At 40.1% G+C, this 21,522-nt stretch overlaps 1 protein-coding gene across 4 annotated transcripts in view; it reads right to left on the reverse strand.

Annotated features, from left to right (window-relative positions):
- Positions 1 to 21,522, reverse strand: part of CRYBG3 (crystallin beta-gamma domain containing 3) — a 65,621-nt gene that overhangs the window by 24,699 nt on the left and 19,400 nt on the right. For all 4 annotated transcript variants that reach the window (XR_006415798.1, XR_006415799.1, XM_044441333.1 and 1 more), the window contains exons 4-11: positions 13,779 to 18,633; positions 12,683 to 12,730; positions 12,043 to 12,158; positions 10,827 to 10,971; positions 8,197 to 8,330; positions 7,426 to 7,540; positions 6,802 to 6,837; positions 2,597 to 2,730 (exon numbers count right to left, since the gene is read on the reverse strand). Coding sequence is in view for 2 of the 4 variants with exons in the window: in XM_044441333.1 (XP_044297268.1) it covers positions 2,597 to 2,730; positions 6,802 to 6,837; positions 7,426 to 7,540; positions 8,197 to 8,330; positions 10,827 to 10,971; positions 12,043 to 12,158; positions 12,683 to 12,730; positions 13,779 to 18,633 (5,583 nt within the window). In the remaining 2 variants the exon portion in view is untranslated. The remainder of the gene's footprint in view (positions 1 to 2,596; positions 2,731 to 6,801; positions 6,838 to 7,425; positions 7,541 to 8,196; positions 8,331 to 10,826; positions 10,972 to 12,042; positions 12,159 to 12,682; positions 12,731 to 13,778; positions 18,634 to 21,522) is intronic.

The raw sequence follows: 21,522 nt of genomic DNA on the forward strand, positions 1-21,522 counted from the left end.
GAATTACTATTTGCATTTAGCCACAATATGTAGCTTGCAATATTATTACAAAATGATTTCATTTTCCTGCATAGGCATATAGATAGGTCAGAAATATTAACCAGAAAGTTAACCTGACTCAAGCCATTTGATTTGGTGTACATTTTGTACACTGTATTAGGCACTGACCATGGAAATGCAAAATACAAGTCTAAAAAGTAAGAGTGAGTGGTTCATCTGCCCTAGAAGTTGTTTTCAATCTGTTGTGGGTAGGGATGTGTTCCCTGCCAAAAATCAGATCTACAGTGTGAAGATGATGACTCTTTCCACTGTCCTGACTTGGGATTCCAAGTGGCACCTGGAATACTAAACACAAAGTGGCAATATCTCTCGGCTACAGGGATAGCTTACAAATAGTTATTAATCCACCAGTAGCACACCTCTTAGATGATTGTGATGTTGGTATGTAGGACTGTGCTCTTAGAAACTGCAATAGATTCAGACTGTAGCAGATAGGATTACTAACTGCAAGCAGCCATACAGAAATGTCCTGCAATATCTTAACAGATTGGTAATGGCTATCCCTCTTTTTCTTATCTCAGTTCAAAGCCAAAGTGCTTATCTCTAAAGGTCTAAATGACCTGGTTTGCATGGCACAGTAATTCACTGTGGATAACTAACCACAGTGGGTTATCATGTTACCTGAACCCAGACTACTTCAAGCCAACCTGACAACCCATGGTTTGGTCTAGGGGCTGTTCAACTCACAATGGGTTGGCATGTTGACCAAATCTAGGAGAGCAATTTTATTATGGATTCAGGGATCAGCTAGACAGCTGCTCAGTAAGAGTGGCAAAAGCATCTGCCACTCTTCACAATCCCACCCATACTGTTGCCAGTGACAGTTCCATTACAAATGTTCAAACGGCATTTTGGAACAACCCTCACTGATCTGTCACCCACTTTTTCCTCTGGGACCCAGATATGGTGTAATTGTGTTGGCTTTTACTTTTATAATTTTTTGTTGGTCTTTCGCAAATGCACAGAGGGCACTTACGGCTATCCAATATGGTAAGTCTTGCCTGCTCAATTCCCTTGTATGTTTTAGTTGGCAAAGGGAGCTATGAAGAAATAACACATGTGCCAACTGTGAAGGTGAGACTGCATGTGGACAAACTGATGCACAGTGAGCATCGTCCAATTGCCTACTGTCAACTGGAAAGTACCAGCACAGGGGGGAAAGCAGCATTTATTTTCCAGCCATTACATTTGTGTATATTTCTATGGTTCTTTTAAGAACTGTCACTGAGATCCAGGGCAGAATGGTGGTTAGAATGCTGAACTGGGGACCCAGGAAATCTGGGCTGTAGCCTTTATTCAGCCGAGTACCTAAAAGAATTTCTATATATTGGCATGTATTCAAAGACATTTCTCCAGGTGTCCCAATTTTCAGAGGTGAGGTGAATGGTAAACAGCAATGCAGAAAATCCATGAGATGCTCTAGAACATGGGTCTTCAAACTACGGCCTGAGGGCCAGATCCGGCCCGCCATGACCACTTATCCAGCCCGCCATGCCCATTTCGACCCTCTGGGTGTGCACCCGCGCCCACACATGTGCATGCCACCACCCACCTCGCCCCGCACGTGGGGAGGTGGCAGTTTGCTCACTTGGAGTAAACAATCTCCAAGCAAGCAAGCCACTGCCTCTTGCGCCCACCTCGTGGTGCGTGCCCGCCCCACCCCATGCGCCTGCTCATGCCTCCCTGCGTGCGCCTGTGGTGCCTCGCCTTGCATCAGCGCGCACCCCACCCCCACCTCAGTGTGTGTGCCCGCACACACTGCCCTGCCCCCTTGCCAGTCCATGTGCACTGCCAGCAGCACCTTTCTGGCCTGTGCCCAGCACTGGCACCTTTCAACTGGCCCCCTGGTGAAAAAGCTTGAGGACCCCTGCTCTAGAAAAAGGCCTAACACTTGGAGAAATAAAAAGGACTTCTCATGGTGTCTAAAATCTCAATTAGTATAGCTCCCAAGTGACCTATATTTTTGGACCACTGCTTTTTAGAAGGCCAGATACTGAAGATGAAACTCAAATACTTTGGCCACCTAATGAGAAAGAAGGACTCACTGGAGAAGAGCCTAATGCTGGGAAAAATTGATGGCAAAAGAAGAAGGGGATGGCAGAGAATGAGGTGGTGACATGGAGTCACTGAAGCAGTTGGTGTGAGCTTAAGTGGACTCCGGGGGATGGTGGAGGACAGGAAAGCCTGGAGGATTGTTGTCCATGGGGTTGCGATGGGTCAGACATGACTTCACGACTAGCAGCAAGACCTTTTTATCCCAGTATTATATGTTGTGGCACCTTCTGCACTCTGCTGTTTTAACTGCCGTTTTAAAAAGGTGTTTGAATATACCTGTTTTAAGCATTGTTGTAACCAGCCCTTGAAGTCTTTTTAAAAAATGAAATGCAGGGTACCAAACGTTTAAAATAAATAAATCAAAATAGGTAATGACTTCAGTTTCAACAGAAAGTTCATTTATTAGTGATTACTTGTATGGTGTTTCAATGCAGGATTTCCCATGCCAATAGACAAGATTAAAAAAAACTATCATACTTACATTCCACCAATAACACGTATCGATCCAATCCCCTGGAAATCATCAGGATTTTCGAAGAGCATTGGAACACAATCAATATTTTCAGAAAGGTCTTTACACCATCCTCCAAACTGTGGTCTCTCGTATATCATTACCTGCACAGCATGGGACAGTTGGTCCTTTATAATGTATTTCTAAATCCTACATCTTTCTATGTACAGGATATTCTGCAAGTTTTTGAAAAGATCTCCCTGCAGTGCATGTCTTACTTCTTCTAGTTCAACAAATCTATGATTTTCTACCAAAGAAACATTGTAAAACCCCTGCTTGCTATTGTTACTGGAACATAGAAGTCTGAAGTGCTTAGATCAGCCTGAGGAGATTTTGTAGATGGTAGAACCCAGCTTTATTTATTATTATTTAAAGCATTTTTATGCCCCCCCCCCATCACAGAAAGCCTCGGGGCGGCTTACAAAGAAGATAAACAAACATAGGATAGACATTAAAAATTCAGAGCATCCCGGCAATAGTTTAAAACCAAATAACGATGGCACCAGGCAGACCTCTCTGGGGAGCGCATTCCATAGGTGGGGCGCCACTGCAGAGAAGGCCCTCCTCCAGGTACTCACCCTCCTAATATCCTTCACAGAGGGCTCCCTGAGAAGGGCCTCCTCCGCTGATCTCAGGGGGCAGGAGGGCATATATGGACGCAAGCGCTCCTTTAGATAACCAGGTCCCAAGCCGTTGAGTGCTTTACACCTTGAATTGGGCCCGGACTTCAATGGGGAGCCAGTGAAGCTGACAGAGAACTGGGGTTATATGAGAACAAGGCCAGTCCCTGTCAGCAACCTGGCAGCTCTATTTTTCACCAATTGAAGTATCTGGACCGTCTTCAAGGGCAGCCCCACATAGAGCGCGTTACAGAAAACGTATTGGGAAGTTACCAATGCATGTGTCACAGTCACCAGGCAGTTGTTCTCCAGGTAGGGACGCAGCTGATGGATCAGCTGAAGCTGAAGGAAGGTGTTCCTCGCCACCTCTGTTACTTGAGCTTCTAATGACAGCTCTGGGTAGAGGAGCACTCCCAAGCTGCGAACCCTGTCCCTATGAGGGAGTGCAATCCCGTTCAGGACAAGGTCCAGGTCCCCCATCCCGAAGCCTGACCCACCTACCAATAGGACCTCTATCTTGTCTGGATTGAGCCTCAGTTTATTGGCCTTCATCCAGCCCATTACCTTGGCCAGGCACCGGTTCAGTACAGCCACTGCCTCACCTGGATTAGTTGAGAAAGAGAGGTAGAGCTGGGTATCATCAGCGTACTGATGATTCCGCAGCCCACACCTCCTAATGACCTCTCCCAGCGGTTTCATGTAGATGTTGAATAGCAAGGGGGACAAAATGGACCCCTGCGGAACTCCATGGCATAGCTGCCATGGCGCAGAGCCATAGTCCCCCAGCACCACCTTCTGGAATCGGCCATTGAGATAGGAGCGGAACCACTGCAAAGCAGTACCTCCAACTCCCAATCCCGCTAGCCTATCCAGAGGATACCATGGTCGATGGTATCAAAAGCCGCTGAGAGGTCCAGGAGAACCAACAGGGACGCACTCCCCATCTTTCTCCCTGCACAGGTCATCATACAGGGTGACCAAGGCAGATTCAGTACCGTATCCGGGTCTGAAGCCAGACTGAAATTGGTCCAGATAATCAGTTTCATCCAAGAGTGCTTAGAGTTGTCCCGCCACCACCCGCTCTAACACCTTGCCCAAGAACGGGATGTTGGCCACTGGTCTATAATTGGTGGCCACCTCTGGATCCAGGGATGCCTTCTTTAGGACTGGCTGGACTACTGCGTCCTTTATTATTTTTATAACATTATTATTATAACATTTCTATGCCGCCCCTTGCCGAACCTCGGGGCGGCTTCCAACACAATAAAATACATTGAAATACACATTTATTTAAAGGGGCAGGTACCCTGCCATCCCTTAGAGAGGCGTTGACAACCTCCAGGATCCAGGTCCCAATCCCGTCCTTGGCTTTCTTGAGTAGCCAAGATGGGCAAGGGTCCAGTAGGCAGGTGGTAGGACGTACATGTCCAAGCACCTTGTCCATATCATCAGGCTGCAACAACTGAAACTCATCCATCAATTTTGGACCAGACGGCAACATTGGCACCTCCCCAGTAGAATCTGATTCACTAGTAGAGTCCAGCTCGTGACGAATCTGAGCGATTTTGTCCCTGAAATGCTTGGCGAAGTTGTCACAACAGGCCTTCAAGGATGGCACGAGATCTTTCCTTGGGCCCAGGTGTATCAGCCCCTGTACCACTCGAAAGAGCTCCACTGGACAGCATTGTGATGAGGCAACGGAAGCGGAGAAGAATTTCTTCTTCACTGCCCTCACTGCCACAGCATAGGCCCGATAATGGGCTCTTAAGTGTGTTCGGTCAGATTCATCCCGTGATTTCCTCCACCTACGCTCTAGACGTCTCCCAACCTGCTTCATCGCCCGTAATTCAGGTGTATACCAAGGGGGTGAACGGGGTCTGCCAGGTGGGAGAGGACGCTTAGGAGCGATCATTTCAATAGCCCTGGTCATTTCCCTATTCCATAGTTCAACCAAGGCATCGACAGGAGCACCAGCCTTATCAACCAGGAAATCCCTCAGGGCCTTCAGGAATCCATCCGGATCCATCTGGCTCCGGGAGTGGACCAGCACTATCAGGTCTGCACCCTTACAGAGGGAAAGGCTGCTCTCGAGCTCAAACCTCACGAGGAAGTGATCTGACCATGACAGGGGTGTCAGACACAAGTTCCTCACCCTCAGATCACCCTCTTCCTGCCCCGTCGAGAAAACCAGGTCCAGAGTGTGTCCACGTTCATGGGTCGGGCCAATGATGTGTTGAGATAGCCCCATGGCCGCCATGGAGGCCATGAAGTCCTGAGCCACCCCGGTCAGAACCGTCTCGGCGTGGAGATTGAAGTCCCCCAGGACTAGCATCCTGGGAGTCTTCAACACCAAATCCGAAACGATCTCTGTCAGCTCAGGCAGGAAGTCTGTTGGGCAGAAGGGTGCACAGTACACCAACAGAATTCCCAGTCTGTCTCGGTCGCCCAACACCAAGTAGAGGCACTCTAGACCCGGCCTCGAGAGGACAGGAAGCCCTGTGAGGGAAACAGAGGCTCAATAAACCAAAGCGACCCCCATCTCCTCCCCTCCAGGCGTGGTCGGTGCTGGATCAGATATCCGGGCAGACACACTTGAGAGAGGGAATCATCCCCCCCACTCCCACCCAGGTCTCTGTAATGCAAGCCAGGTTGGCCCCCTCATCCACAATCAAGTCATGGATGAGGGATGATTTATTGTGGACCGACCTGGCATTAAGCAACAGCACCGACAGGCCCAGGGGGCGGTTGACAGAACTACCTGGAACCCTCAGGCTGGGGGAATACCCAGAAAGAGGAACAGGTGTTAGCCATCTGTCCCTCCTTCTTCTACGCGGACACGTTAGACCCCCAACACCATGATGTCCATTGCCCATGACCACCCCAATGGCGGCACCCACGCGCTCCCCAGGCAATCCCATATTCGTAGCCGAAAATGACTCCATTAAAAATAAGCTAAAACAAGCTTAAAAATAAGCTTTGGTGGATCCAACTAACAACAAAAGCAATTCAGTCAGATCCAGAGTTCCTGTAAGTGACAATGTTACCTGTGTAGTCCCCTGTAACTTCAGAACATCTACTTCTGAGCATTGGAGGGCTGGAGAACAATGGAGGGCCCTCAGATACAATACAGGTAAAGAGGGAAATGGTGAAAATAAATACCCTCCTTCCTCCAGTGGAAGCCTCTGCTAGATTGCATTGCTCTTTGCAAATGCAAAAAACCCTTCTGCTTGCAGTTGGGAGCAATTCAGGTTTTGTGATTTAAAAAAAAGGAACAGCTGTTAGATTTAAGATAAATAACAGACTTAGATTTTTCCACTATTGTGTATTTGAGGAAATAGTTTTTCTAGAGATTTCAAGGAAGAGTTGGGGACGTGAAAGGAAGATTGCTTTAGTTAAAACACCCTCTATCATGCATTCCTATAGTCAGCACTTTAAAAATAAACAAAAAAGATAACAGCAGAGAGAAAGTTTTCCAGTAAGCGGAAACAAAATATTCAAGATGCTGGACTTCTCTCCCTAATTAATATATTGCTGAGTTCCTCTGTCTGCACTTACCTTAATATTCATAGGCATCTGTACCTTTAAGCCACCCTAAAGTGTAAAACAAAACAAAAACTATGAAGTTAATGAAATCTGAATGCATGTTTCCATTTCCATTAATTCTATGCAAGCATTAGTAAGAACAGTTGCAATAAAAAACTCTCAAAGCGTATTTGAAGGTTAGTATATGAATTCTATAGATAAATAAAGTTAATGAATTCTGGTCTGTCTTTTGTCAGTAAGTGTCACTTACAAAGCTTGATAAGCTTTATAACTGAATACATTAATTTGTTCCTTAAGAAGTAAATATATATTTGTGTAAAAGCCAACAAAAATATTCAGAGTGGACAAAGCCATTTTTTTCTTCTCTCAATTCATACCATCACCATATTAAAAGTGCACTAAACCATATTAAAAGTGCACTAAACACTGATTCCAGGACAGATCTAAGATAATTTGAATCTTCTAGAAGAATCAGGAAATCTTGTAAAGGTTTAACTGATGAATGCCTGAGCATTTTTACTGGACAATCATTTGGGCATGCTGAAATACTCAGGACACATAAAGAAGTGATCACAAAAGAAACTTGTAGGCTTTACTGGTGTAAAATTAATTGAAAGTCTATTCTTACTTCCTCACCATTTTCAATGGATAAAGAGATTTTAGGTCAGCTGCAGAAGTTTCATATGGGCTGTGATTTTCTTCCAAAATCTGTACCTCTCCTTTGTAATTGACATCTGAATAAGCAAGCCATCTATTAGAATGAAAAGGAAGGGGCTGATTAGAAGTGATGATTCATGTGTAATTTCTTTAAAACAAATGGATTGTTGATCTGATCTAGCCCAGCTCTGGAATGTGCACAAGGAAAATAACCTTCTCCTGTTGTTTAATCTGTGTATTTGGCAAGCAGCAGATATATTTGTCCCCGCAAACTGATGTTTCATTTGGCTATCATGAATAATATCCATAGCCCTAGTTCAACTACCAGTATTTTAAAAAGATCAATGTAGTGTTGATCCTTTAAAAAGATATTTGACCCTATATTTTGTTTATAATTAGGCTACTTTAATTCTATTTAAATTGAAGTTTAATATAAATTTATGAGTTTTTCTGGCCCAGGTATTATTGCAATTAATTACTTGTACTGTATATTAAAAATTAAACCATCTTATGTTGCTTCTTCTTTTAACTTACTGTTGTATTTTAAATTTATATTTATATTTTAATTTATAATTATTTTAACTTAATGATGTGAGCCGCCCCGAGGCTTCGGCGAATGGGGCGGCATAAAAATTTTAATAAATAAATAAATAAAACTTATATAGTTAGCAACCATTGACTACTACTGAAACTTTGCCTCATTATTTCACCAGCTCACAAACCAATATAAACAAAATAAACTGTACTCACACTCCTGCTTTTACAGAAAATGTAGTATTTTTGATTTCTAATTCTTCTAAATCAGCAATTCCTGTTTGGATGCAGATAGGAGAATTATCTGTGCCATTTTGTGGATAAAGTTGTATTTCAGGAACATTGGAATCCTGCAAAGCAAATTGCATGGTAAAAGTAAATGAGGCTGTAAGAACTGTGCATATTTACACATTTATTTATGCCCATGAATCATGATTCCAAAAGAACCACCTGGATAGCTAACATCATATAAAACAGTAAAAATTAATAAAAATGCAGTACAATGGCTTTTCAAATCACACACCTCAACACAAAAATAATATAGCAGCAGGAGGAGGAAGAAAACAGGAAAAAATGCTCACAGTTCATACCTTTCACATAGGATGTTTTATTTTACCCATTTTATGATTGTTATTTTATTTCAGATTGTTTAATCAATTATATTTTCATTATATTTTAAAAGATCTTTTTTCTTTTTAATACCACTTTTATCTTTGAATTTGTCATGCATTATTTTTTCTATATGTGGTGCACCATGCCCATGAATTTTCATATTTGTAATTGTTATGTAATTTTATTGTATTTTATTGCCCTTTTCTGTTACACTTATGATAGCCTTTGGCTTTAAACAATACAGAACATCAACTTAGATTTCATATACCAGAAGCAAGCAAACTGGCTAGAAATACTGTGGGTTTTTTGTTTCTGTAAATATAGACAATATGCATATTGCTGCTTAAAGTGGGACTGAATATCCTAAAACAAAGGATTCATTCTTCCTGCAGTGCAATTCATGTGGAACTTCAAAAGTTCCTTTTGGGCAGAAATGCAGAGAAGCTGTCTCACACTTCAAGGACCAATATCCTTATCATATATGCAGTACATACAGCTAGTCCAGCATCACTTTAAACAAAGCAAGGTGTTTGATCTACCATCAATACATTAACAACTGGAAGTGGTCGCCAGGACTTCTGACCCAGATGGACCTGCTGTAGTTAATGGAAAGTTGCTCTCAAGATGGTCACAGACACTCTTCTCCCAAGATTTCTATATGCTCATGCAATCAAGAGCATCTTTTTGACCACACCATCAGTGCACCAGTTTTAGGCACAGAGAAATTTCTTTTGCCTAGAGAACTGTTAAGTTTAAAACTTTTCTGGAAGGGGCAAAAGGAAAAGTATCTCTGAAGGCTAGTATGCTTAATTTTGTTTTTATTGCATCTGTCTTGAACTGCTGGTATATCACCCAAGCCATTTGCAAACTTCCCAAACTCTTGACAGAAACTTCTAAAATAGATTCTGAGCCAAAGAGGAGCAAAGCCTGGTTGAACTGAAACAGGTCTTTGAATTATTCTTGCTGAGAAAATAACCATCACATCAAGCTAACTTCAACTGACCAATAAGATTGGCACCTTCTGTTTTATATTCTTTTGTTTCCATATAAAATATGCTAAAATGTGAGAAACATTCTAGCAGGATTTAAATGTCACTTAAATGCCATCTTTGCCTCCACACTCCTCCCACACTTGAGTGAATACCCATAGCTTTCAAAGTTCAGAAGGTTACACGTATGCACATAGAACTGCGAGGTAAATATAGAAACACAGAAACAGAGAAACAGAGCAAGTCAGAAGGCACCTCCCAGGCCATCTAGTTTGACCCAAGGCTCCAGCTGGCTCTGCTCATGACATGCCTACCATGTGCAACTTATATAAATTGTATCAACTCATATGTTATAGGAGCTAAGGTTTTGCAATGAAGACAGACCTTAGAACTTGACTGGATCAAATTAATGCCTTGGTGCCTAAAATGAATATCCCATATGTACATATGTTTATTTTTCCCAATTATCACTATTCAGTTTTGAACTCTCTGATTTTACAACTCATTTTCTACTTATTTTTTCTAACTACCATTTGAACATACATGATAATGTATATTTTCATGAGTCAAATCTCAGCTCATATTAATACAGCATTCTATCTTGCTCTTAGTTTAACAAAAAGCTAATGCACATGGTAATTAAATATTTGATTGGCACTAACCTAAGGCATACCAGTGGCTTACATAGTTATTTTTAGAAATAGGGGAATACAACCATTATGAGAATAAGAACTATTATAGAGAAAGCAGGTTGGGAGAAGTTCAATGTGGCAAAGATTGAAAGAATTTTGAGGTACAACAGTATGAACAGTACTATGGAAAATGAGAGAAAATATCTGAAGTTTGAGGCTTCAGCAAAGTTCCATTAGCTAGAAAACTGTAGCACAGGTATAGGCAACTGCAGGAAGTTGGGAGTCATTTTCCATCCCCCCCACAATACACCAAATAAAACCCAAAAATCAGGTTCTCTGAAGCTGAAAGTTGGCAACAAGCCAATCCATAGTGTCTATGTAAAATAACTAAAAGTGCCCCTTCTACTGCTCCATAACCACTATGAAGTGACATTTTGCTTGTTTATTTGACATTCAGGGACAGGTGGGGGAGCAGCCAGGACTGCAACTGTAAAACACAAAACAAGATGTAGCCAACAAAGAAGAACGAGGAAGGGAAAAAAGAGGCATGCACATGCCTCTGTGTCACTCACTGTAGTGTCACATTATTCATAATTAATAGCCAAGTACTCACTTTCACTATTTGCCTGATTGAACCAACTATGAAGTTTTCTTTATATTTCTCACTGTGAGGATTCAAGATTTCATTCAGCATCTTCTCTCCTTCTTCTACAACATATTTCTGGCCTTGGAATCCTGGTTTCTCATATAAAATCCAGCTATTTTAATAATATAAACACATCACTGTAAATATGCTGCCCAAGAGATATCTAGGATAGCACCAATATTAGTAGAATGTCATTGCTCATGTTATAACAATTTGAACTCTCTCCTCTCTTGCACACTCACACAGAAATAAAGAAGTGTGCAGCTCTGGGGTATGGTGTGCACACAGGCTATTTTTTGTAATTTAGGCTTTTTCCTAGGAAAAATGTGTTCCTCCAACTTGATTTCATAAGATACTACAAGCCACAGAAACAACTACATTATGTTAACATATGTTAACAAAACATGTCATGAAAAGCATATGTATGAATGGATCCAATCTTTAGTAGTCTCCACTATTAAAATTAATAATGTTAAAAGGCTAGTTATTTGCTTTGTATCCCATCCTTCCACCAAGATAATGACACTTAAGGAGGTCATATATAAAGTCGTACATGACCTCTAAGTGTGGTTGCTTGTACTCATTCATGCTTTAGGCAGTATCTATGAATATATTCATAAAGTATCTACGATGCCCATGTAAACACATTGCACACAATGTTCAAAATTACAATAGATCCTAGGCGAAAGAAAAATCCTTCCCCCACCGCCAGCAACTACCTGTACTGTGAGTTCTGGGAAATGCAATTTCCCGGAGAAACATTTTAGAGGAAGATGAAGATCTTCCGCAGTACTTGGACTGCTTTTTCATTGCAAAACAAAGTAACCTAGAAAAGCCTTTAATGGTCTGGGCTACAAATTTTACTTATCTTGGCATTTTTAATGCTAAACTGTCTAATAGTGATTCTAAGGGTCACACTTCAGGTTCCAGAAATGTAATCAAGGACCTTGTTTATATTTCCAGCAGTATTAAGCAGATAGCAAATATTCAAACCATGGAAAACAATAACTGTTTTTAAATGATTCACCCCATCATCTGATCAATATGTGTTAGAATTAAATAGATCTTTACATGTATACATGCTCCTACTTTTCAACATATCAATTACTTGCAACATGGTATCTCTCTTCAAACAAAGAAAAAAATTAACAGTTATTTATAAAGAACTTGAAGCATTTCTTACCATCCTCTAACAACCCTTATCAATGCTTCTTTTGAAAACACCCAGGCCATAGCATTCAGCACATCGTGATAGATTTCATATTTATTTGTATTACCATGAACATCACAAATAACCATCTGAAAGACATGCAGTAATGTTAAGTAAAGGCTAACTCATAAGGCATTTACGTTTCTTAACTGAAGTATGCAATCCTTTTACCCAATGCTCTGCTTATTACCTTTTTAAGTAAAAGTTTTAAGATATTTTCATGTTTACTAAAGCTGTGATCAACAGAACAATGTGGCACAAATATTTATACAAATAAATATGTTTTACTTCATGTGTCTTGATCTCATGTAAGTGCACAAAAAGTTGCAACCTAAACCAAAACAAATTGAAAATCAGCGTCCACAGTCCACTTACACAGATGTAATATCAATGATTTAAACAGAATAGTGTAAGTTGAAGCACAAACTAATAAATATCATGATTAGCTTTTTGCTCTAGCAGAAAGCTGTATTGATTGCACCACCAAGCAAATGCAGAACATTATTTTTTCCATACTCAATGGCTTCACTCAAACATTTCTCATTTCCTTCAAATGTTTGACAAAATAGTCAATACTTTGTATTCACTTATACAATAACAAGGTCATACTCACTTTTCCTGGTCTTGGATTGCATTTGAGTTTTTCCCTGTCAACAGGACACTGTAATTATAATGAAGAGGAAATAGCTATTTCAATGGTACAATAAACCAACAGGAGAACTTTAACACACTATGCTTTTAGGGAAACATTCCTCACAGTCTATGGGGCAGGAACTAGTATGTCAGTGGAAAAAAACAAAAACATTTCATACATTATGTCCACATTGGGATCACTGAAAAGGAGGCAAACAATTCAAATTTCCTGACCACTTTTATGAAGGTATAGTGTACAAGACTTTGGGAGAAGTGGAGTCTAGAATACTAAGCAAGCAGTTGTCTCCAGGTTTTTGTAAGATCTACCTCAGTGTCTTCCGGCCATCATCATGAGCTGCTCTTGCTTTTTATCCTCTCTCTGATTATGGGTACCACTGGCTTGCTTGAAAGAGAGAGAGCCAGTGAGCAAGTAGGTGTCTACTGCTCCTTATCACAAAAAGGGTCATCAAGCAGATTACATTGATGAAGAAGAAAAGCAATTCCAGGGTTTTCTGCCAGTGGGCAGATGTCCGAGCATTCTTATCTTTGACAATGGTTTTGCAAGTATCAACTCAAACCAAAGCCTGTATTATTATGTTACTATTCAGGCAAGTATAGCTTATGATTGAGAACTTGCAAGGAAAGGGGAGATCTGCATACCACCAAATTTGTAAGCAAAGATCCCCTCATGGATTTGCTTCTCACCTGACATCTTGCTGTCTGATAGCTGTCAAATGAGAAGCAAAGTACCAAACCAGATCTATTTGTAGCCTTGCATTGTCAATGTTCATGGATGTTGCCTCCTGTACTATGACAGGAAATATCCAGGGCACTGATGTGCTATACCTGAGCATTTGGGGTGGCTTGAATTGAGCAGCCAACTCAATAACTAATTCAATTACTAATTCATAGTGAACAATAACTATATTAGAGTTAGTTCAAACAAACAAATCCCAAGTAGTTAAGATCAGGACACCCAAACAAATTCAAGTAGTTAATTACATGCACAAACACTTGTAAATGAAATGCCTGCAACAAGTTCATTCCACACATATAATCAATTAAAAGCACCTTACCACTTGAAATGGTGCCAATCTTTGCAAATCAACATTACTTTCAGGTTGCTGATCCTTTGGAAACAACATGCTTCCAAATCTGGTTCCATTTTCACTGGAGTAACTTCTTGAACTCTGCAAACATTCATAGTATACACTCTTGGGAAAAGACTTCATGACAGATTCAGATTTTTGCAAAGGTTGAGCTACATATGTTGAACTAAAAGATAAGGCCTCTTCTGTGCCAAGTGCTTGTTTAGAAAGAAAATCTGAGTGTCTCTCATAAATGTTTTCTGACTTTGCAGTTCTTGAGTTGTTTGGCCAGTGACTTAATATGCAGGCATCTTTTTCATCCTGTTCATTCTCTTCACAAATATCTTCTTCCTCTTCTTCATTACACTGGTTACTAGATTTTAACCGTTCAGACACTGACTGTAGGAGTGATAAGACAGATAAGGATTGGTTGTCTCTTGATTTTTCATCAGTATTTCTTGGTGAGATATCAGTTGATAGCAAGTCCTCTTGAGAACTGTCATCTTCATATATAGGTGACAAAGAGAAGGGGTAAACCTTATATCGCTTTGCTTCTACTACCATGAATGATTCTGAACAAGTGCTGTCTAGGATGTTATTCAATTGGTCACTTTCTTCATAAAGCTGAGCAGACCCAAGTGTACCTTTTTCTGTTTCAGCCATCAGAAGATGTTGGTTATTATCCAGGGAGAAGTCAGAAAGGGGTAGGGCATGCTCTGGTTCTTCTGTTGAAGAACAATAGCTTTCATCTTGAAGAGCACCATCATACAGAATAGTGAAGGAAGAATTGCCTTCCCTCTCCTTTGGTGAAGAAAAAGCACCATCTTCACCACCATCAGCATCCAGAAAGTATTTATTGAGCACATTAGCCACAGTTAAACTTGGTTCAGTAACTGCTTTTTCCTCATTGGCAAAATCTAAGTTCAACCCATTCTTTGCTGAGCTATTTGTTACAGATGATTCAGACAGACTGAACTGGGTACCAAATCTATTTTTATCCTGCGACACTGTGCAAGTTTTCTTCATATTTCCATATCCCCTGTTGCTTTCTATTTCGTAATATTTTGTAAGTGGTCCCTCTCTTACAACTGCAACAGCCTCAGCTTCTTTAAACATATACTTAGGGAGATCTTTCACTAGATCATTTTGCAGTGAACTCAAAGGACCACAATCACCTTTGAATTTATATGAAATGTGAGTGTACATATCATTGTTTGAGTTAGAAGTTAGCATATGATGTTTAATGATGTTTCCAGATTCCCAACAAACTGGCACAGATACAGATGATGGCAACTGCATTTCAGCTGTAACTATTTCTTCTTGTATTACATTTAAGGAATCCTTAAACTTATTGTCGGCTGCCAAGTTACTAGTGTTGTCACCAGCATCTATCATATGTGTAGTGCAATTTTCACATCTACTGTATTTGCCATTTCCTGTTTCTGTAGGACTGTATTCTAGGGTAGTTGTGGGATCAGACCATTTATCTCCAATTGTTTGGCATGAAAATGCATTACTTGCCACTACTTCCCCAGTCACAGCTTTGCTATTTTCTTTACTATCAATACACAAAGCAGCTGAGGAGCTTTCTATTTCACTTTTGCTGGTTATCTTGTCTATTGCAGTTGGGTATACTGGATCTAAATTCAAGGGTTCCTTGATTATTTTGGGAAGTTTAGCTTTTAATTCACTATCAGCAGGAAGTCTGTTTAATGCTTCAGTCTTGGCATCAAGGTGTATATTTTGAGAAGTACCATTGGTCAAAGGAACCTCATCCTGAAAATATGTCAGTTTGAGTTTGGCCGCATTAATAACATCATCAATTATTTCTTTTGCTTTTAATGCTATTGAACTATATAGGTCATTTTTATCAGTAATGTCAAATAGTATATTTTCATCTTGAATATCTGTGCCAAGTATGTCTTCCCCTTTAACCCCAGAAAGCTTTTTGATACAACTCTCATTAAAATGTTTTAATGATGAGTTCCTTGACTGGATTTCTTTTGATTCTGACAGCATTTTTCTTCTTTTCAGATCTTTTTGAAGGCTGGGCTCTAATAAATTGTCCTTAATGTCATTAGTCTGGCAGGCACCAGCTGTTTGCTTTGATCTGATTTCTTCCATGGCTAAATGCAGAACTGAATCAACGATTTCATCAGCCTTTTTAAGCAAAAGAGTTAAATCTTGAGATTTAATTTGTACTTGTTTTCCTGTTTCAACATGTTTCAATGGTTCCTCAAAAACCCCTTTGCTTGACTTTTTAAACAAACCAGTAATTGCTTGATCATGCTCTTTAGCAGGGCCTTTTGCAGTAGCAGTAGCAAGGTAGTGAAGATTTAGTTGCCCTAAAGGAATTCTATGCTCTTCTTTCCTCTGCTGTGTTGTGAACTCCATCCCTAATATCATCTTCGCAGGCTCTATAGCTTCTGCTTCAGAGACCAATAATACCTCTGAGTGAGTGACTTTAGATGTTGATTCAAAGGGTAGACGATTTAATTTATGTTTAGTTGACGTATTGCCCAGATCAGTTTCAGAATTCATAAGGGAATTGTTCTCTTGGATAGTATTAACATCTAGTATTTCACAGGTTGGATAAGGAGTTGAGATGCCTTTAAAGCAAGGAAGAGGAGAAGGAGGTTTGCTAGGATAGACATTTTCAAGAACAGGAAGATCTTCTTTTACCATCATGGACCTTGAGTCCACTGAACAAGATCCAGTTATATCTTTTATTTCTTCAGAGCATGGCAATATCTTTTCCCTCGTATCAGCTTTTACAACAGCTTCAGAGCTCAACTTAGTTTTAATGATGCTTCCAGATTCCCAACAAACATTGTAACTTTGATCTGTTTTTCCAGGTTCAGCAGCAAAATGAGGATTCCAAGGTCCAGAGGTCTCTAACTTTGCGCTATCTTGATTGTTTTCACATATAGAAAAAGAACAATTCACTTTGCCACAACTATTCTCTGCAGAATCAATTTCAGCAGGAGCTCTCATGAAGTGGTTAGTACCTTCTGGTTTATCAAACAAAGAACATGAAGCTTCCAGCAAACACTGATCTTCAGAAGTAGGCACAGGCTTAGACCTAGTGTCCAAGTGGGTGAATTGTTCCTTAAAGATGAAAGAATTATTAATTGGATCAGGTAATGGAGAAGAAAGGACTGAAAAACTATTATTTTCTGATTTCATAATAGGAGACAAATCTTTGGGCAAATGCATGTCTTTAGAAGGAGACACTGTGAAGAATTCCTTTGTTTCAACAGGAGAAGGAGATTCTTCTGTCATTTTAAGGGCTGATGGAATAGGTTTGACTATGGTAGCAGATACTTTGCTGTTTATAGGCTTTGTTTTTTCTAATTCAAGGGAAGGAAAGGCAACATCTAAATTGTTTGATGTTTTGATCAGACTGACATTCTCACCTTTCTTGGAAAGATGACTGCAGCTGCCATGTTTAGCTTCAAAGTTCTGTAAAGCATCGTCCAAAGGTACAATACCTCTGACAATGCTATTGTCTTCCATTTTTAAGAAACTACATAGCCCTTGGGATTCCACATTTTCATATTCAACAGCTAACAGAGAATGGTTGGTATTGTTTATCTCTGTAGCATTAGGTAAAACATTTGTCATTCCAATATGGTCAAATTCTACAGCAGATGTATCTTTGGCAAGACTGTTAGTTTCAATTTCAGAAATCACAGAGAATTTAGTACTGTTCTGTATACCTGTGTGTAACACTGGCTCAGTGAATTCGTCACTTTCTGGACTGTTCTTACTAAGTATATCTTTAACAGTTTCTGTGGGTTGGGCTGCAGTAGGTAGAACAATTCCTGCTGTTTCTTTAAGGGCTTTGTTGCAGTCCCTATCCTGCAAAACTAAGACCAGTTCTTCTTTAACTCTTTGTTCATGGAGTGGCAACTGCATATCTGGTGAAATTATCTGCAAGGTTTGCTCCTTTTGTTCAGTTAAAACTTTTATAAGTGAATCTTCATTTCTATTTACTGTTCTGTTATCTACCTGCCCATCACTAATTGTGCTATTCAAATACAGTGTCTGGTTCGGCAATTTTAATTTGAACTGATTCTGAGTCAAACTATTACAAGAACATTCATCTTCTAGCAACTGGTGTTCACTATCAGTTGAACCTACTTGGGAAAGAGATGGAAAGCCATTTTTCACTGTCTCTTTTGTTTCTGTGAAAGGAAAATTACAAGAATGCATTTCTTTTTGAACACCAATAATAGCGGCGTTGTTTGACTGAAGCTGCATTTGAATCTCCCCTAAAATCTCCTCTGTTTTTTCAACCAAACTGCTATTTTCTGAACACATTTTAACAGTATCTTTATTCTGGCAATTCAGATTAGCTTCCTTTGGCAATAATATTGGCTCCAACAAAAGGCTCCTGCTAAATTCTGGTGTGTTAGAAACTGAGCCATGTTTCACAGAAACCAGCTCTTCAATGCAGTTTTTGATAGTTTCCATTTCAGCTGACAATGCAATTATGTTTTTCTGTTCTTTGTGTTCTCTACTATCTAAGATATCCTGAGGATTTTTTCCCAAATTCATTTCTGCTGAAAATATGTTTGCTTGTGAATCTTTTTCGTCATCTTTAGTCTCAGATTTTGACTTTTTCTTTAATGAGAATCCCGTTTTTGTTGTGGTAACTTCTGAGTTTAGCACATTTATAGCCTGATTTCCTTTGGTTTTGTCAACAGAAATATTAATGCTGGTTAAGTTTTCTTTATCTTGCTCCAATTTTGCTTGTTTCTTAAGCAACTGTTTAATTCGAGCAGAACCTCGATAGGTTGCATAAGTAACTGCAGGTGCACAAAGTTCGTATTCTGTTTTTCTGGAACAACAGAAACATTATTATTGGTAGTTTAGCAAATATTCCTAGGCAACCTCACACATATAATTTATTTATCATACTTATATATTGCAAAGTGCCAACACTACATTAAATCCTGAAAAACTAAGGATTCAGTGTAGAAAAAAACCCTCAAAAACAGTCCAAGAAAATACATATATGTCTTTAGCAGCTTGCTGACCGCCCAAGGGAAAGCTCCGACAAGTAGCAGCTAATAGGACATGGCTTATGATGTCAACGACTGGTGCTGTTACTACTGACCGAGCATGGGCATGGCCCCTATGAGCACAGCAATATGATGCTCAGCTGCTGGGTCAACAGAGCTTCCATGCAAATAAAGAGGGCTCAGCATGCCCGCTGGGGAACAGATGCCATGGGGTCACCAAAATTACCGTAACACTAACCTGGGACAAGCCGCTAAGCCAAATATAGCACAGGAAACCCATTAAAAAGTAGACTTTTGAAAAAGCCTTCCTTGAGTAGCGTATCTTTCACATTTAATCAGGTCTACCCACTCTAAAAAATTACAACCATCAAAATCATGCCAGGACCGCTCATTTTTTTAACCCTAAACATACCCCAATGCACACCCCTCACCCTATTTTCAGGTTACAGGTGTGCACCAGGGTAGTGTTAGGGTTTGGAAAACGAGGTATCCAGGCATGATTCTGATGGTTGGAATGTGTTTAGAATGGGGAGAAATGATGAGCTGTGCAGAAATATTACTCAAGGCTTTTTCCAACTCTTACTATTTTCAATGGAACTATCAGCCTAAATTAGGGTTAGGGGTGTGCATCAGGGTAGGGTTAGGGTTAGGAAAATGAGGTGCAATTTTGAAAAAGCCATCCTTCAGCAGCTTTCTGTGTACAGCTCATCGTTTCTGCCCATTCTAAACACATTCCAACCATCAGAATCATGCCTAGCCTAACCCTACCCTGGTGCACACCCCTAAATCCTAAACCTAATATAAGAATAAATTTCCATTGAAAATCATGCAATATTGAAAAAGCCTTCCTTGAGTAGTTTTTCACCACAGCTCATCATGTGTGCCCATTCTAAACACATTCCAACCATCAGAATCATGCCAGGATACCTCGTTTTCCTAACCCTAACCCTCCCCTGGTACACACCCATAACCCTAATATAGGCTGATAGTTCCACTGAAAATACTGAGACTTTGAAAAAGCCTTTCTTGCGTAGTCTTTCTGTACAGCTCATTGTTTCTGCCCATTCTAAAAACATTCCAACCATCAGAATCGTTCTGCGATACCTCATTTTCCTAACCCTAACCCTACCCTGGTACACAACCCTAACCCTAGTACAGGCTGATAGTTCCATTGAAAACAATGAGACTCTGAAAAACCTTGAGTAGTTTTTCTCCACAGCTAATCATGTGTGCCCATTCTAAACACATTCCAACCATCAGAATTATACCAGGATACCTCATTTTCCTAACCCTAACCCTGCCCTGGTGCACACCCCTAACCCTAATATAGAAATAAATTTTCATTGAAAATCATGCAATTTTGAAAAAGTATTCCTTGAGGCGTTTTTTCGGCACAGCTCATCGTTTCTGCCCATTCTAAACACATTCCAACCATCAGAATCGGTCTGCGATACCTCGTTTTCCTAACCCTAACCCTACCCTGGTGCACACCCCTAAGCCTAATATAGGCAGGAAGTTCCATTGAAAATAAAACGATTTTGAAAAAGCCTTCCTTGAGCAGTTTTTTCTGCAAAGTTCATCATTTCTACCCATTGCAAACACATCCCAACTATCACAATCATGCCTTGATACGTTTTTCCAACCCAAACCCTCTTATGGAGCCCTCTTGTGGAGCACACCTCTAACCTTAACACAGGGGTAAGTTCCATTCAAAATAGGACCAATTTGAAAAAACCGTCCTTGAGTAGCTTTTTCTGCACAGCTTAACATTTATGCCCATTTAAAACACATTCCAACTATCAAGATCATACCAGGGCACTTCATTTTTCTAACCCTAACCCAGTTAGAGGCTAGGTGCCCAAAATATAACCCAAAATGCACCTATTTATTTCAAACAGAGAATGAACAGTCAGTTGAAAAATATTTGAAATGTTTGAAAAACATTAACATCTTTCGAATTAGCCGTTGGGCATGTTCCTTCTTACACTGATACTGCAGAACTACTGATTGATATATTTTAGCTTTTTCAGAAGTGTTTCACTTATACAGCTCCAGTTGTGGATTAGGGAGCAGAATGAGCACATGGCGAATATTTGTCCCTGTGCTTCTTCATCCAGCTGTAAGGAAATACACAGAAGACTACCTCCACATACACAACCCCTATCTAGATCAGGGTGTATATAGGTGCACACATACATGTATGAATCAAAAGATGGACACAAATAAATGTATTTCATATCAGTACATATTTTGCCTAAATGTAAAGGAATATATTTATGGTTAAATCTAACATTGTGCAAACAGTCGTCAGATCATACAATGGGACTTTCCTGTGCTCTCCTCCCCAATCCTGTCCCCTTCCATACTCCCCAGAAATTTTCCTTAGGGTCCTTCAAACCTCCTGAATAGATTTGGGAGCAGAAGCAAGTGGGTTTCACCAGCATCTATTCTTACATTCATGTTTGTGTTCTAAAAGACATGATGGAGAAAGAAAAATTGATGGGAGGGTGAAAATGTTGATGTTTACAGTTTTTCCCATATTGACTAGTTTGAATAGCAACAATTCAAAGAACTGGTTGCTTAGTCAAGCAGGGAGGGTACTGCAATCTCATCTCTTTCCTTCCCTTACAATAGCCAGAGGAAACAGATACTGGTAGATAACAGATGAAGAAGAGAAATCACAAATTTTCCTACGTAGTGTGTTG

The sequence above is a fragment of the Varanus komodoensis genome, unplaced genomic scaffold (assembly GCF_004798865.1).
Source record: "Varanus komodoensis strain SLA01 unplaced genomic scaffold, ASM479886v1 scaffold4, whole genome shotgun sequence".
Taxonomy (NCBI): domain Eukaryota; kingdom Metazoa; phylum Chordata; class Lepidosauria; order Squamata; family Varanidae; genus Varanus; species Varanus komodoensis.